Source organism: Macaca nemestrina, chromosome 2 (genome assembly GCF_043159975.1).
Source record: "Macaca nemestrina isolate mMacNem1 chromosome 2, mMacNem.hap1, whole genome shotgun sequence".
Lineage (NCBI taxonomy): Eukaryota > Metazoa > Chordata > Mammalia > Primates > Cercopithecidae > Macaca > Macaca nemestrina.
The window spans coordinates 119,001,161-119,013,329 of NC_092126.1; the positions used below are offsets into that span (position 1 = coordinate 119,001,161).

The window sequence follows — 12,169 nt, forward strand, 5'->3', positions numbered from 1 at the left end:
CAGTAGAACATACTGTAAGCACTCCCTAAGTGTTAACTCATTTTTATCTTCACAACAGCCTGAAGAGGTAGATAGCAATGTTCTCTCTCATTTTAAAGACAAAAGCCTCAGAAACAGGGTGAGGTTATGCAACTTTCCCAAGGTGAAAGGAGTACTGGGATTTGAACCCAGGCAATCTGGCTCCAGAGCCTACGTTCTTAACTGCTAAGCCAGGCTTCCCTGGAAGAGATGCCACCTCTCCATACTCTACACAGTGAAACTCCCGAGGACTTGTCTCACTCATGAGTCAACCTAGGCAAGCAACAGTCCACCATGGTGGTCAGCCAGTATTTCCCAAGTGCTCAAACCTCAGTCCCTCCAACTAAAGTCATGGTTTTAAACTGGGGGTGATTTTGCTCCCCGGGGCACATTTGGCAATGTCTATAGATGCTTCTGATTGTCACAAATGGAAGGATGTTATTGGCATCTAGTGGGTAGAGGCCAGGGATGCTGCTGAACATCACATAAAATAAATCCCTACAACAAAGAATTATCCAGCTCAAAATGCCAATAGTGCCAAGATCAAGCAACCGGAACAAAATCTAAAGAGCTTACTGCCAACTGTTGCAAGATGAAAAAAGCCACCTGCAGAATATTCCAGGTGGTTCAGTCTGTTCTTCATCTTCAACATTGTTTAATTTCTCTCCTCAAGTCACTCTTTCTTTCCTTGCCCTAGAATTTCATGGTAGTCCCATCTCACTGTGCTAAATGCCTACACTAAAAAAAAAAATCTCACTACAACTCTTAGGGATTAACAGCAGCAGAGCAGATAAGAAATGAAGAAAATCAGCAATAGGCAAAAGAAAAATGAGCACTAACGTACAAAATACAGGCTTGAGCTTCAACCACCGTATCATCTACATACCTGAAATGTATGTGTTATTTTCTGGATACCCTAAGCCGTAATCCACGCCCACATCAAACTTCAATGAACACTCTCTCTGCTAAACACACACACATGACTGCACTGGATTTCATAAAATGATTTTAATAGAAAAGTACAAGATATGAACAAAAATAAATAATCTTTATCTCATTTCTAGCCCAGCAAATTGTACACTGCATATAAAAATGGTCTAAGATGCAATTTTCCTCCATTCCTTTTTTGCTTTTAAAATACTGAGACAGCATTTTAATTCAATCTTCTAGGTTCAAACTGATACATTTAAAAAAATCATACCAACCTTTAATCATTCTACATCCATTTTTTAAAGTTAGCTAACAAGATGATGTTTCACTAAAATGAAATATCCAATCATCAGATTAAAGTGTAAAGTTTGTATGAACAGGGAAATTAGATCTTTTTTTAAGTTTTAATTCCTATGTTTCTGAATGCTTCTTGAATTAAAAATTCATTTCATCATCTTACTTTCAAAACAAGGCATCTCTCTTTCACCATTCCACAGAGAGAGAAAGGACTAGAAAATACTTTTAAAAAAATAAATATTTTAAAAGTATAGTTTACAGTGACAATGTAGTATTTTAGACCTGTGCCTTGGTGCCTATTTGCATTAAATATATGCTTCAAGTTATAACTACCTTTTCTATCTCTCTATATATTGTGGGCCACTCAGTCTTTGTGGACTGATGTTGCTAATGATCTCTTGGAGTTAGCTAGTATCGGTCTCTTATTTACAGTACTTATTCTGCTATAGTATCATATTTGATCATTCTAGTGGCTTGAGTAATGTTTTGTAAAAACAAATTGAAACTTGGTATTAGCAAAATCGTATGAGAAAAGAGCTAAGGTAGGCAACTAAAACTTACACAGTGCCAGTCTCAGGAGGTCAGTAGCTCACAGAACTGAACAGATAAAACTGGATTAAAACTTAAAAGTCTTCTTTTTACTTGAGCCCATAATGACTATTTTGAACACGGCTCTTTTGCTGCTGCCTATATATAAATTTTTTGTTAATTTTCTTGTATTGGGAAGATCTTGAATGCACTCCAGGATGAGAAGAAAAAATATGCTGACACTGCTAAATCGGGTATATGTTTTTGCAATAAAGAACACTGGTCAATATACAACTGAGGAAAAACTGAAACAGATGTGAGTCCTAGAACCACAAGAGTTTGAATTTGCCCAGAAATGCTATTTTAAACACTCTATATGTTGGTCTACTGTTTTTTTTTTTTTGTGGAATAATGCATTCTTGGCATCCTTAAAAGGTTTCAATATGTTACAAGGTTATCCGGAAAGAGAAAAAGCAAAGACTAATGTATCAATCTGTGCAGCACTGTCCAGATTTCCCTGTACATTTTTGAAAAGCACAAGAACTTGTATTAATTGCACTTAACACAACAAACCTTTAGTTTCCAACCAGTTTTCATTCTCTGCAGACCGGGGCTTTCTTTTTATAAAAACTGCTTTCAAAGGGCATAGAGACACCACACATGGTCCACAGTAAATTCAAATAGAGAGGTGCAATAATTGCAGTGGTAAACACACACAAATAAAATACATTTTTTTTTTTTTGGACTAAAAATCTGGTCATGGATAAAAGCATGTGCCTTTTGGTTCTTCTCTGGGATGTTACAACAGCAACACGCTCTAAAACAATTAAGTTACATGCATAATGCTAAAAGAATGTGAGCAATCCTATAACCAGCTTTAAGCCATCTGCTTGATTTTTTTTTTTTTTTTTTTGAGGAACATATATAGGAAAAGAGAATTCCCCTTTTGTTCCATTACATATAGAAACCTTTTGAAGCTTCCAAATAGTTTGGTTGTGGTAAAATTCACCACTCTTCTATTATTTTGACATGTAGTCATCCTAAACTATCCGTCATGGTTTCTCCAAAAATCTCCACATGAATTATCTGAAGGACAATTGAAACCACTTACCAATATACAAGTAACGTTTTATTTTATATTCTATCTTCCATTTGGCATAAGCCTTTCGATGTTTGTTTTTTAAACCAGTGAAATATACAAATCACGCAAGACAGAAATATGTACATTAAAAGTACAGAATAAAGGCTAGAAGATATACATAATATCTGAATGACATGTAGAATATTTTACATTAAATAGTTTCTTTTAAAAGCTAGGATTGTTAAACTCAACTCTCTTCATAAACATGAATCACTAAAGAGGAACAATCTGATTTAGCAAATAAAAAAAGTACTTCATGGTTTTTGTATAATAAAAACCAAAAAAGTGACATTTTAAACTAATTAGTGCTTTTTGCTTTCAAGATCTTTTGCTCACAATTCACTGCAACTGAGGGGATGTGAATATCATTATGCAATAAATTAAGAGCCACAGTTGGCTGAGGTGATATGAAAGCCATCCTGCCTAAGAGGGGTATGAAAGATGTATATCTTACCAAACTTTTAAAACAATGTAAGTCTGAGATAAGAACATATTTGATGGCACTGTTTGGAAAGAGGTGTCCTTATTTAAAAAAAAAAAAATTAGCTATCTATGTAGTAGGCTGAATTTTCCTTAGGGACTCAATTAATAAGTACTGCCATTTCTAATAGGCATGGGTTTCCATTCTGCAGAATGAACTAAGAAAAGAGAAACACTGCTGATGCTTCTGAGTTTTGAATATCTCTTAATGTCCATGTCTATAACAATAAGTAATGCCCTCTCCACAAAGTGAACAGAAATGGAGGTTGGAGACAAAGGGATGAGGCAGGAAAGAAAAAAGATATCTTCAAGCCAACATGCATTTCAGTGAGTCAGAACTCAAGCTTCCTCAGAAATAAGGTTGCTTCGTCGTGCTCAAGATATGATCACGGAAGGGCCACAGCCCAAGCTCAAGACTCAAAAAGCTTTTGGAATAATCCCAACTGGACTGCAGTGAAGGACAACAATGCTCTAGACAGAGAAATAACCCCAGAGTAAACTGTAAATCTAAATCACTGGCTGCAATGAGATATATTTATATTTATATTTATATATATGTGTATATATATATATGTTATGTACAAAAGACTTTGAGATATCAGGCACCATTAAACCACATTTCCCCCCTTATAAATGCAACTGTTCAAGTACACTGGGAACAGTTTTAGGGTACACCTGCAGTACAATAGGAGAAGCTTGAGTGGATAATCTAAACACAGGATCATAACAGTGAAATGCTGCAACACCTCTGTGAATTCCATTAGCCAAGTTACGCCATTAAAACATAGAAAACTACTGCTCCTCAAAATAAAAGTTTTAGGAAACAAAAATCTCTAAGTAGTGAACTGTTTTCCAAGCAGAGCTCCTAAAGTTTCATTTCCTGTCCTACCACCAAAGGGGACCCAGTGGCGCTGGCATTTGGAAATGTGGCCAGCATCACATCACAACATGGAGGAATCAGAGAGGGCTCAGTGTGAAGAGGAAGGTGGATTTCACTGTTTTTCCTCAAACAGGTTGTCTGCTCTGGTGCAGTGCTGAATGGCACGCAATTACCTTGTTGCTTGGGCTAAGAACCTGTGAATGGGATTCATGTATTATTTTTATCATTATAATTTACTAACCAAGTATCCCTAAGAAAATATCAGGATATTTTCATTTATATTCAAGCCAACCTCCCCAAACAAAAAAATCTAGTGTCCAGAATCATTTGGGGATCTTTTTATAATCTGGAATCCTAATTCCCATAACAGCGTCAAATCAACATCTTGATGTGAGAGCTTTAAATTTTTTAATTTCTGGGGACTTTCCTCCCTGCTGCCTAAATTTCATGAGCTATTAGAATATGACCATCTGCAAACGGAATATTTGAGGAGAATGAAACATGTGATATACCTTTTTTCCTTGAGAATATGAGATTCTTGTCCTTACATTTTAAATTATCATTTTGAAAATGCAAAAAGCAAGCTAGCAGCCCCCCTGGGGTAGGGAAGTTTGTTTTGGGGTTTTTTCCCCCAAACCTTTTATCTTGCACCAGAGAATTTACAACTCATTTTGGTCATAGAAGCTGAATTGTGAATAGATTTCTACCACCCTCTTTGAGCTGGATCCTACCCATCCCATATGATCACATATTTGAGAAAAAGAAAACGTATTTCTTTACCTTCTGGATGTGTACCATGTCCACACAGCTAAGTTAGGGTATGTGTTATCTCCCCTTCATTCTATACTATCCAAAGAAGTCTTGTATTACCTTTTCAAAGATCCACAAAATAAATATTTTTCTTGGTTCCCACCCCCATTATTGCCAAATAATAATTATAATATTAATAATAAACCACAGAGTTCTTAGATGGTAACAGGAAAAAAAATGGTTCCGGTTGCAATTCTTGGGGAAAAATAAAAAATATTTTTAAAAACCAAAAACCAGAATCACTGTACTTTCTATAAATAAGCGGGTCCTGGGAGCGGGGCTGAGTGCTGGGCGGCGCCCACTACTTGCACACAAACTGGTCCACGATCTCCGTGCACTTCTTGCACTTGACGTAGCAGCACCAGTGGAACTTGCAGTGGCAGCGCTCCGTCTGCACGGTCTTGAACTGGTCGTAGCCGCGGCCGCAGCACATGAGCTCGCAGCCATCCATGCCCTCTGACGTCTTGTTGCACAGGCGGCCCTGCGTGCCCAGCGAGCCGGTGCTCTCGTTGCGCACGCAGTAGTCAGGGCTGGGGTCGATGTAGACCAGGTCTTGTGTAGTGGGCGCGTTGAAGCGGCTGTTGACCTGCACCAACTTGCCCCGGCTGTTGAGCCGCATGGCCGCCGCACTGTCGTACTTCTCCTTCAGGGCATCACCCACCTTGCGGAAGTCCGCCAGCTGCAGCCAGCATGTCTTCAGGCTACATGAGCCAGACACCCCATGGCACTTGCAGGCCACATCAGCCAGGTTGTACACCGTCTGCAGGGAAATGGGGACAATCAGTACACACATTCATGGAGGAGCCAGATGCAGGCTGTGGGAACAAAGTTCTCCACCTTCTCCATGGAGCTATGTTCCCCAGCTGAATTAAGGGCTGTATGATAGTTCCTTCACCAGAAGTCTTGTATTGCCTTCTTTAAAAAGTCTTCCAAATAAATATGTTCTTAGCCGCTCATTATTATATCATCATTATCAACAACCGTGGTTTTTTTAATAGGAACAGGAAAAAAAAAATTGTTCCAGCTGCTTTTTTTCAGAGAAACAGCAACAGCACATGTGGACACTCATCCCAGAGGTTGTTCACAATGCATTACCTGAATTCATCCCCAGTACCAGCTAGGTGAGAAGTGCTAGTATCATTCCATTTCACGGAGAAGGAAAGTGAAGCCCAGAAAGATGAGCTACTCAACCAACTCCTGGGAGTAAGGGTGCCAGGATTTGAACCCAGGCAGCTGGACTCCAAGCCCATGCTTAGTGACTTGCCCATGGATATCCAGCCGGTAAGTGCAGAATTGGGAGGAGTCCAGCCCCAGTGGGATCAACCTTCAAATCTTAACCCACTACTACTATTATTGCTGTGCACCAGGCACTGTAAGTGTCCTTACACTCATGATCTCATTTAACCATCCCAGCAACATTATGACATGGGCTGGATTGGATGACGGCACAGTGATGCTGAGTAGTCTGCACAGGTCACACAGCTAAAGTGTGGGGGGACTGGGTCTGGAACTCAGGTATCCTCACTCCTGTTTCCCACACAGTCCCTACCCCATCCACCACCCCCGTAGGCCAAGAGCATCCACCCTGGAGCCAAGCGACGTGGATTGTGTTCCTGACTCTACCCTTGAATTCAGACGACAGGCTGCACCTTTTTGGGCCTCTGTTTTCTATCTGTGAAGGCGGCAGTGATGGCACCAACCTCCAAGCACTGTTATAAGGATAAAATCAGAGGAGATGTGGAAAGTGCTTGGCACTTAGGACACAGTAAATCTGGTCTTTCTTTAGGGTGACAAGGGACACAATAAATCTGGTCTTTCTCCAGAGTGATGAGGACATGGCATCTGGGCCCTTGCCCAGTCACCTCGGGCCTCCCAGTAGCAGTGCCCATGGGTCTGGCCCCACAACACTGCCCAGCAGTCTGGGAGGTGGTGGTTGCCTATTTATAGACCCTGCTGCCCACAGTTCCTTGTGCCAGTGACCCTCCAGAGTCCACGTAGTGTGAGTGTGCTGGAGAAGACCTGTCAGGAACCTGGAGGCTGGGGGTGTGTCAGAAGGCCTCTTCCACAGACAACAGCCACCTTCTTCCTCCAGGGATTCACAGGGGCTCTTTTAAAGGGGGCCAAAGTGTACTCTCTTGGCATAAGGAGTTTCAGGCACTCAGCTAGTCTGAGGAAGGGTTTTGCAAATGTATTTAACCTTTGCTCCACATTGAGGAAAATTTAAAAGCTAATGCCCTGTGGAAATTCTAAGATGATTTCCTGGCATGGTGCCCAAATTTCCATCCCCTAGCCCCACCATCCTAGAGAAAAAAACTATCTTCTTCGTAAAGTCACTCACTGAAATCCAAACTCAGCTCACTACTCCAATGATCAAATTTACCCCCAAAAAACTCTCTACTAAAAAAATGCAGAAGTGTAACATTATAGGTGCTTTTCAAACTTCCCCAAATCCTCTCTTGCCACTTGGAAATCCCTTGACCCTCTCTTCTTGGTTGCCAAGTCTGATGATTTCTGGACATGACAGAAGGCTAAGAAAGTCCCAAAGATGTATGAGAGTACCAAATATGGGCATACCCCTGGATAGGGGCCTTTAAGAGTCAGACATAGCTCTCTTCTGGAGGCATTTCTGATCTGAGGCACTGGGCATGTCATATATAGAGATCCCAGTGATGCATCCCTGAAGAGGGTGAAAGCAAGGTTTTATGGGCTTCCAGAGAAAACGGGGCTGATCCCAACCCACCCCCCACCCCAAATTTTCATATGGCCCTGGGTCCACCACAGAGGAGGCAACCGACACTGCAGACACCATGGCAATGAGAGGCCTGAGAAAGGAGAGGCCACACTCTGTCTGTAGCAATTATTCGACCCCTCAGGGCAGCACAGGCAAAATTCTGTAGAGTTTAGTCCTTCCCCAATATACCCAAATGTTTAACATCAAATTTGAGAAGATACGCTAGCTGGAATTATCTACACGATCTTTGACTTCTCTATGTCTTTTGCTTATAATGTTTAGTAGTTATCATCTATCAAGCACTTACTACTGGCCGACACTAAACTAAGACCTTTAATTAAACCAACTGAAACTGTTATTTTGGAGGTCAAAAAGAGTCAAGTGTTGGCAATTTCACATGGTTCAACCTACTAGATGATCTCACTTCTCACAATAACCTCATGTGATTGTTTGCCATGGCCATTTAACAGATGTGGAAATGGGAAAACAGACGCTCAGAAAAAGCAAAGAACAGACAATGCTGCATTTTAACCCAGATTTCTCTAATTCCCACACTGCTAGCTCTTCACCACTTAGCTGTGATGCATGAATTCAATAAAAATGTACCTAGGCTTATATTTCCATTTTTGAATTTTCTCCCATGGTCATGAAGTGGTTTTCTGGGCCTCAGTTTCCCAATCTACAGTTTACTCTGTGATTATCTTCCTTCTCCCTCACCCCAAAATACAGAAGAGTGAAATCTCTGACCAGAAAGTTCCTGGCACCTACCTTGGGTTCTGTGAAAAAATAATGGCCCTGGTTTTCGATGCTGCCAAAGTTAAGAAAAGTTTTCACCCCTTCATTTTAAAACAGCCATAAAGTGCCATGTGTTTAACCGCAGGAAAAAAAGGGTCTTTTTAACTATTGAGAAGTAGCTTTTCATATCCCCACCAGGGGAAGGAAAGAAGGGGAACCAGGAGACTTGTGAGTACTGCAAAGATGGTCCTCCCTGAGCACTTCTGCTGCTCTCTTCTCTCCAGAGCTACTTTGTGATTGGCCTGATGGTCAGACCTATAAAATCCCACACTGTTAAAAATGCTGTCCTTTTCCTAGAAAAGCCCTTTTTAAAAAAACCCTGCATCCATCAGGCCTGCTACCTAATGACATAAAGAGAGGCAGGGAGAAAGAAAGGAGGGAAAGAGCCTGAAAGCTGGGGTGAGGGCTTTCCCATCTGGGGACCTAGGAAGACAAAAAATCCCTGTCCCAAACTGAAAGCCAACCACAGACATCGTCCAGGCAGGAGGCAGACAGTTATTCCCATTCTTATTTCTGTGCTCCACTAGCCGAGGGTACCGGGGACTACCTAAAAAGGCAAGGAAAGGTATTTTTCAGACAACTGCTGGATCACCTTTGCTGGGGGCGCAAAGGAAGGTTATCTCCCCAGGAGGCCCTTCTGGGATGTGCGGGGGCAACTATGGAGAGAGATGGAGGAAAGAGAGAGAGACAAAGGGGGAGAAGAGAGAGACAGGGAAGGAGGAAAGGAAGGGAAGAGGGAGAAAGAAAGTGAGACGGGAACAGGACGAGGAGCAAAGAGACAGGAAAGACAGAGAAAGTTAAGGAGAGACAGAAAGAGGCGGAGAGAGAGAGACAGGACCATATAGCGAAGGAGTGGCAGAGGAGGGGAAGGAGCGACAGGGAGGCTGGAGGGCAAGGCAAGGGGACAGAGATGCGTGGGCGGGGGCACTCACCCTGCGGCCCGCCTCGTTGTTATGCAGGTTCATGAGGATGCGAGCGCTCTCGTAGGAGCCTTTGGCGTGGATGCGCTCCCGCTCGCGGGCGTCCACGAACTCCTTGGCAAAGCGGTAGCCATAGTCGATGTTGTCGCCGCAGCCGCCCCAGAGCCAGTCCCGCGGCAGGTCCTTGGGGCGCGCGGCGCGGCTGCAGCCGCAGGTGGACAGCTCGCCCTCGCGGCACGCCCGGCTCATGGCGTTCACCACCCCCGCTGCGCTCACCGCGTAGGTGAAGGCCGTCTCGCGGCTGCCTGCGGGTAAGAACAAGTGGTCACTGGCCGCCTGCCCCACACGCTGGGTCGGGTTGCTGCCGGGGGCGGGGGTGGGGGCAAGGTAGGGAATGCAGGGGAGGTAGGAGGAGGGGGACAAGGTAGAGATGGAGGGGAGGTAGGAGGTGGGGTGGGGGCGAGGAAGGGAGTGGGGGAGGTAGAAGGTAGGGGAGGCTGGAGGTTGGGGGGAAGTAGGAGGTGGGGAAGCAAGAGTAGAGGGGAGGTAGAAGGGCAGGTGGGGATTGGGGGAGGTGGGGGTAGAGGGTAGGGAGTAGGGGTTGGTGGGGGTAGGGAGTAGGGGATCAACAAGGTAAAAGCTCGGGCTGCCCCATCCTTAACACGCACCAGGCCCTGGGCCCAGCTTGAGGGGAAGCCGAGCAAGATCCCCCAAACCACATAGAAGCAACAATTAGCAAAGGAGTAGCAGATCCCCGGTGTCTCGGCTCAGCCATTTCAGAGCTGAAGGCCGGATTCTAAGCAGTGCTGGATTGATTTTCTCTGTAACTCTTTTGAAAATAGTCAAAACTTGGTATTTCCAAAAATGCAGGTGAAAGAAGTCATTGAAGGAACACTCAGAATACGGGTAGACTGCCTTACACTTATTTTAATGTTTAGTATTATTTTCATTTTAGTTACATATAGGGCAGGATTACAGAATTTGCTAGGCCTTGAGTCTAAGGCAGACACTGCCAGCGGCCACACTAGTTTCTGCCACACTCGTTTTGGCCTTGTGTCCCCTCCTCCTCTGGCAGTTGTAACCTCTCCTCCCTCTTTCTTCACGCAGCAGAAAGTATTTCTCAGGACAAGGCTCTTTACTTTCCCAGAGGACAATTCTAAATCAGCTCACAGAGAGTTATAAATGAAGCTTGCTCTTCTTAAATCCCAGGCTGACTGGCCTGATACTTCTTGTTCAAGAATGAGTGTCTGCTTTTAAAACAGCCTGTTGTTCTTTAATGCCACTTCTGCAAACACCCCCTGCTCACTCCTCCACTGCCTTTGCCTCAAAGTATTAGAATGACAGCAAGAAGGAAAAAAGCACAACCTATGGGGAAAAGAGGGAGGGAGGTTATCTTCTTCCTCAAAACTTGTAAGGAATATCTCTGCATATAATAGTTACAGGGACCCTATTTGTAAGGAAAAAACCGGAGGCTATCATAGACTACCCTAAACTTCACTTGTACATAGAGACATTTCCGCATGTAACAAGAGCCAGTTAATAAAAATACTGTAATCTGGGAGAGAAAGAGTTATCTATCATCCAGCCAGCTGAAGCATGGGGTAGGGGTGGGACTGCGGGGCAGGCTCACTTTCCTCAATTGCAAAATAAGGGTACTTAAATAGATGCAAGGAAAGGGACCTCTTCTGGTGCTGAAATTCATGTACCCCAATCAGTTTATCCTATACTTACTTTGAGAGCTTGCTAACAATCTTTTTTCTGAGGGGGAAGTGGGGAACATAAGAAAAGCTGACAACAGGACTCAGTCTCAACCAGAAAGGTTATTCTGCAGGAGGACAGTGATGCCAGTTCAGGCATCCAGCAGGCCACCTCATTCTTGGTCTTTGGCTCCATGCCAGTCACAGCCATTTGTGAATGGTGATGGTTCTGATTTACCATATATCCTCCCCCTCCCATATTTTCAAAATGAATGACTTGAAGGTATGTGCTGGTGGTTGGCAGGAAGATCTAGAAAGTTCCTGTGATGCGTTACATCTATCTAGTAGGATTAGAGAGGCAGAGCACATCAGGGGAATGGAAAGGAATGAGGACAATATATAGCTTCTAAGGAGTAATTTGATAGTACAGAAAATGCCGTGGCCCTGGATGGGGGATTTATAGAACAAAGAGGTAGTAGCTAGAGGAAGAGGAGATGAAATGATCCTCTGGGGATAGAGGAAAAGAAGACACTGTCCTTTGAGTATACAGAGCATAAGAAGGCTTTATACAAAACACAAACAATGCTGCTTTTTTCATAAGTCTATTTTGAGCATTTCCTTTTATGCCCCAGAATACAAACCTGGGAGATCCCTCTAAGCTAATTGGCGACTGCAGGGTAAGCGTCAGTTTGAAAAGTATTCTTTGGCTAATTGCCGGAGGACACAGTCATCCTGGTTGGAATACTGCTGATTCAGTTAGGTTTCCCTTCCTGTGAAACCCACATCTACACCCCTTACAAGTGGTGCCTTCCTTACATATCTTTTCACAGCATGGAAACAAAGAAGAGACAGATGGGGACAAAAGCTGGAAGGAAAGGGTAGCATGATGAAAAATGAGAAAGTTTCCAAAATGAAGAGTGGGCCCTTCATGAAGTAATTGTG

The 12,169-nt window shown here is 43.2% G+C and overlaps 1 protein-coding gene across 6 annotated transcripts in view; it reads right to left on the reverse strand.

Annotated features, from left to right (window-relative positions):
- Positions 1-1,011: 1,011 nt before the first annotated feature.
- The window catches only part of LOC105480585 (Wnt family member 5A), a 39,429-nt gene continuing 28,271 nt past the window's right edge, over positions 1,012-12,169 (reverse strand). For all 6 annotated transcript variants that reach the window (XM_071091924.1, XM_011739682.3, XM_071091925.1 and 3 more), the window contains 2 exons: positions 9,543-9,835; positions 1,012-5,844 (listed from right to left, as the gene is read on the reverse strand). In XM_071091924.1, coding sequence (XP_070948025.1) covers positions 5,386-5,844; positions 9,543-9,835 — 752 coding nt within the window. In that variant the 3' untranslated portion in view covers positions 1,012-5,385. The remainder of the gene's footprint in view (positions 5,845-9,542; positions 9,836-12,169) is intronic.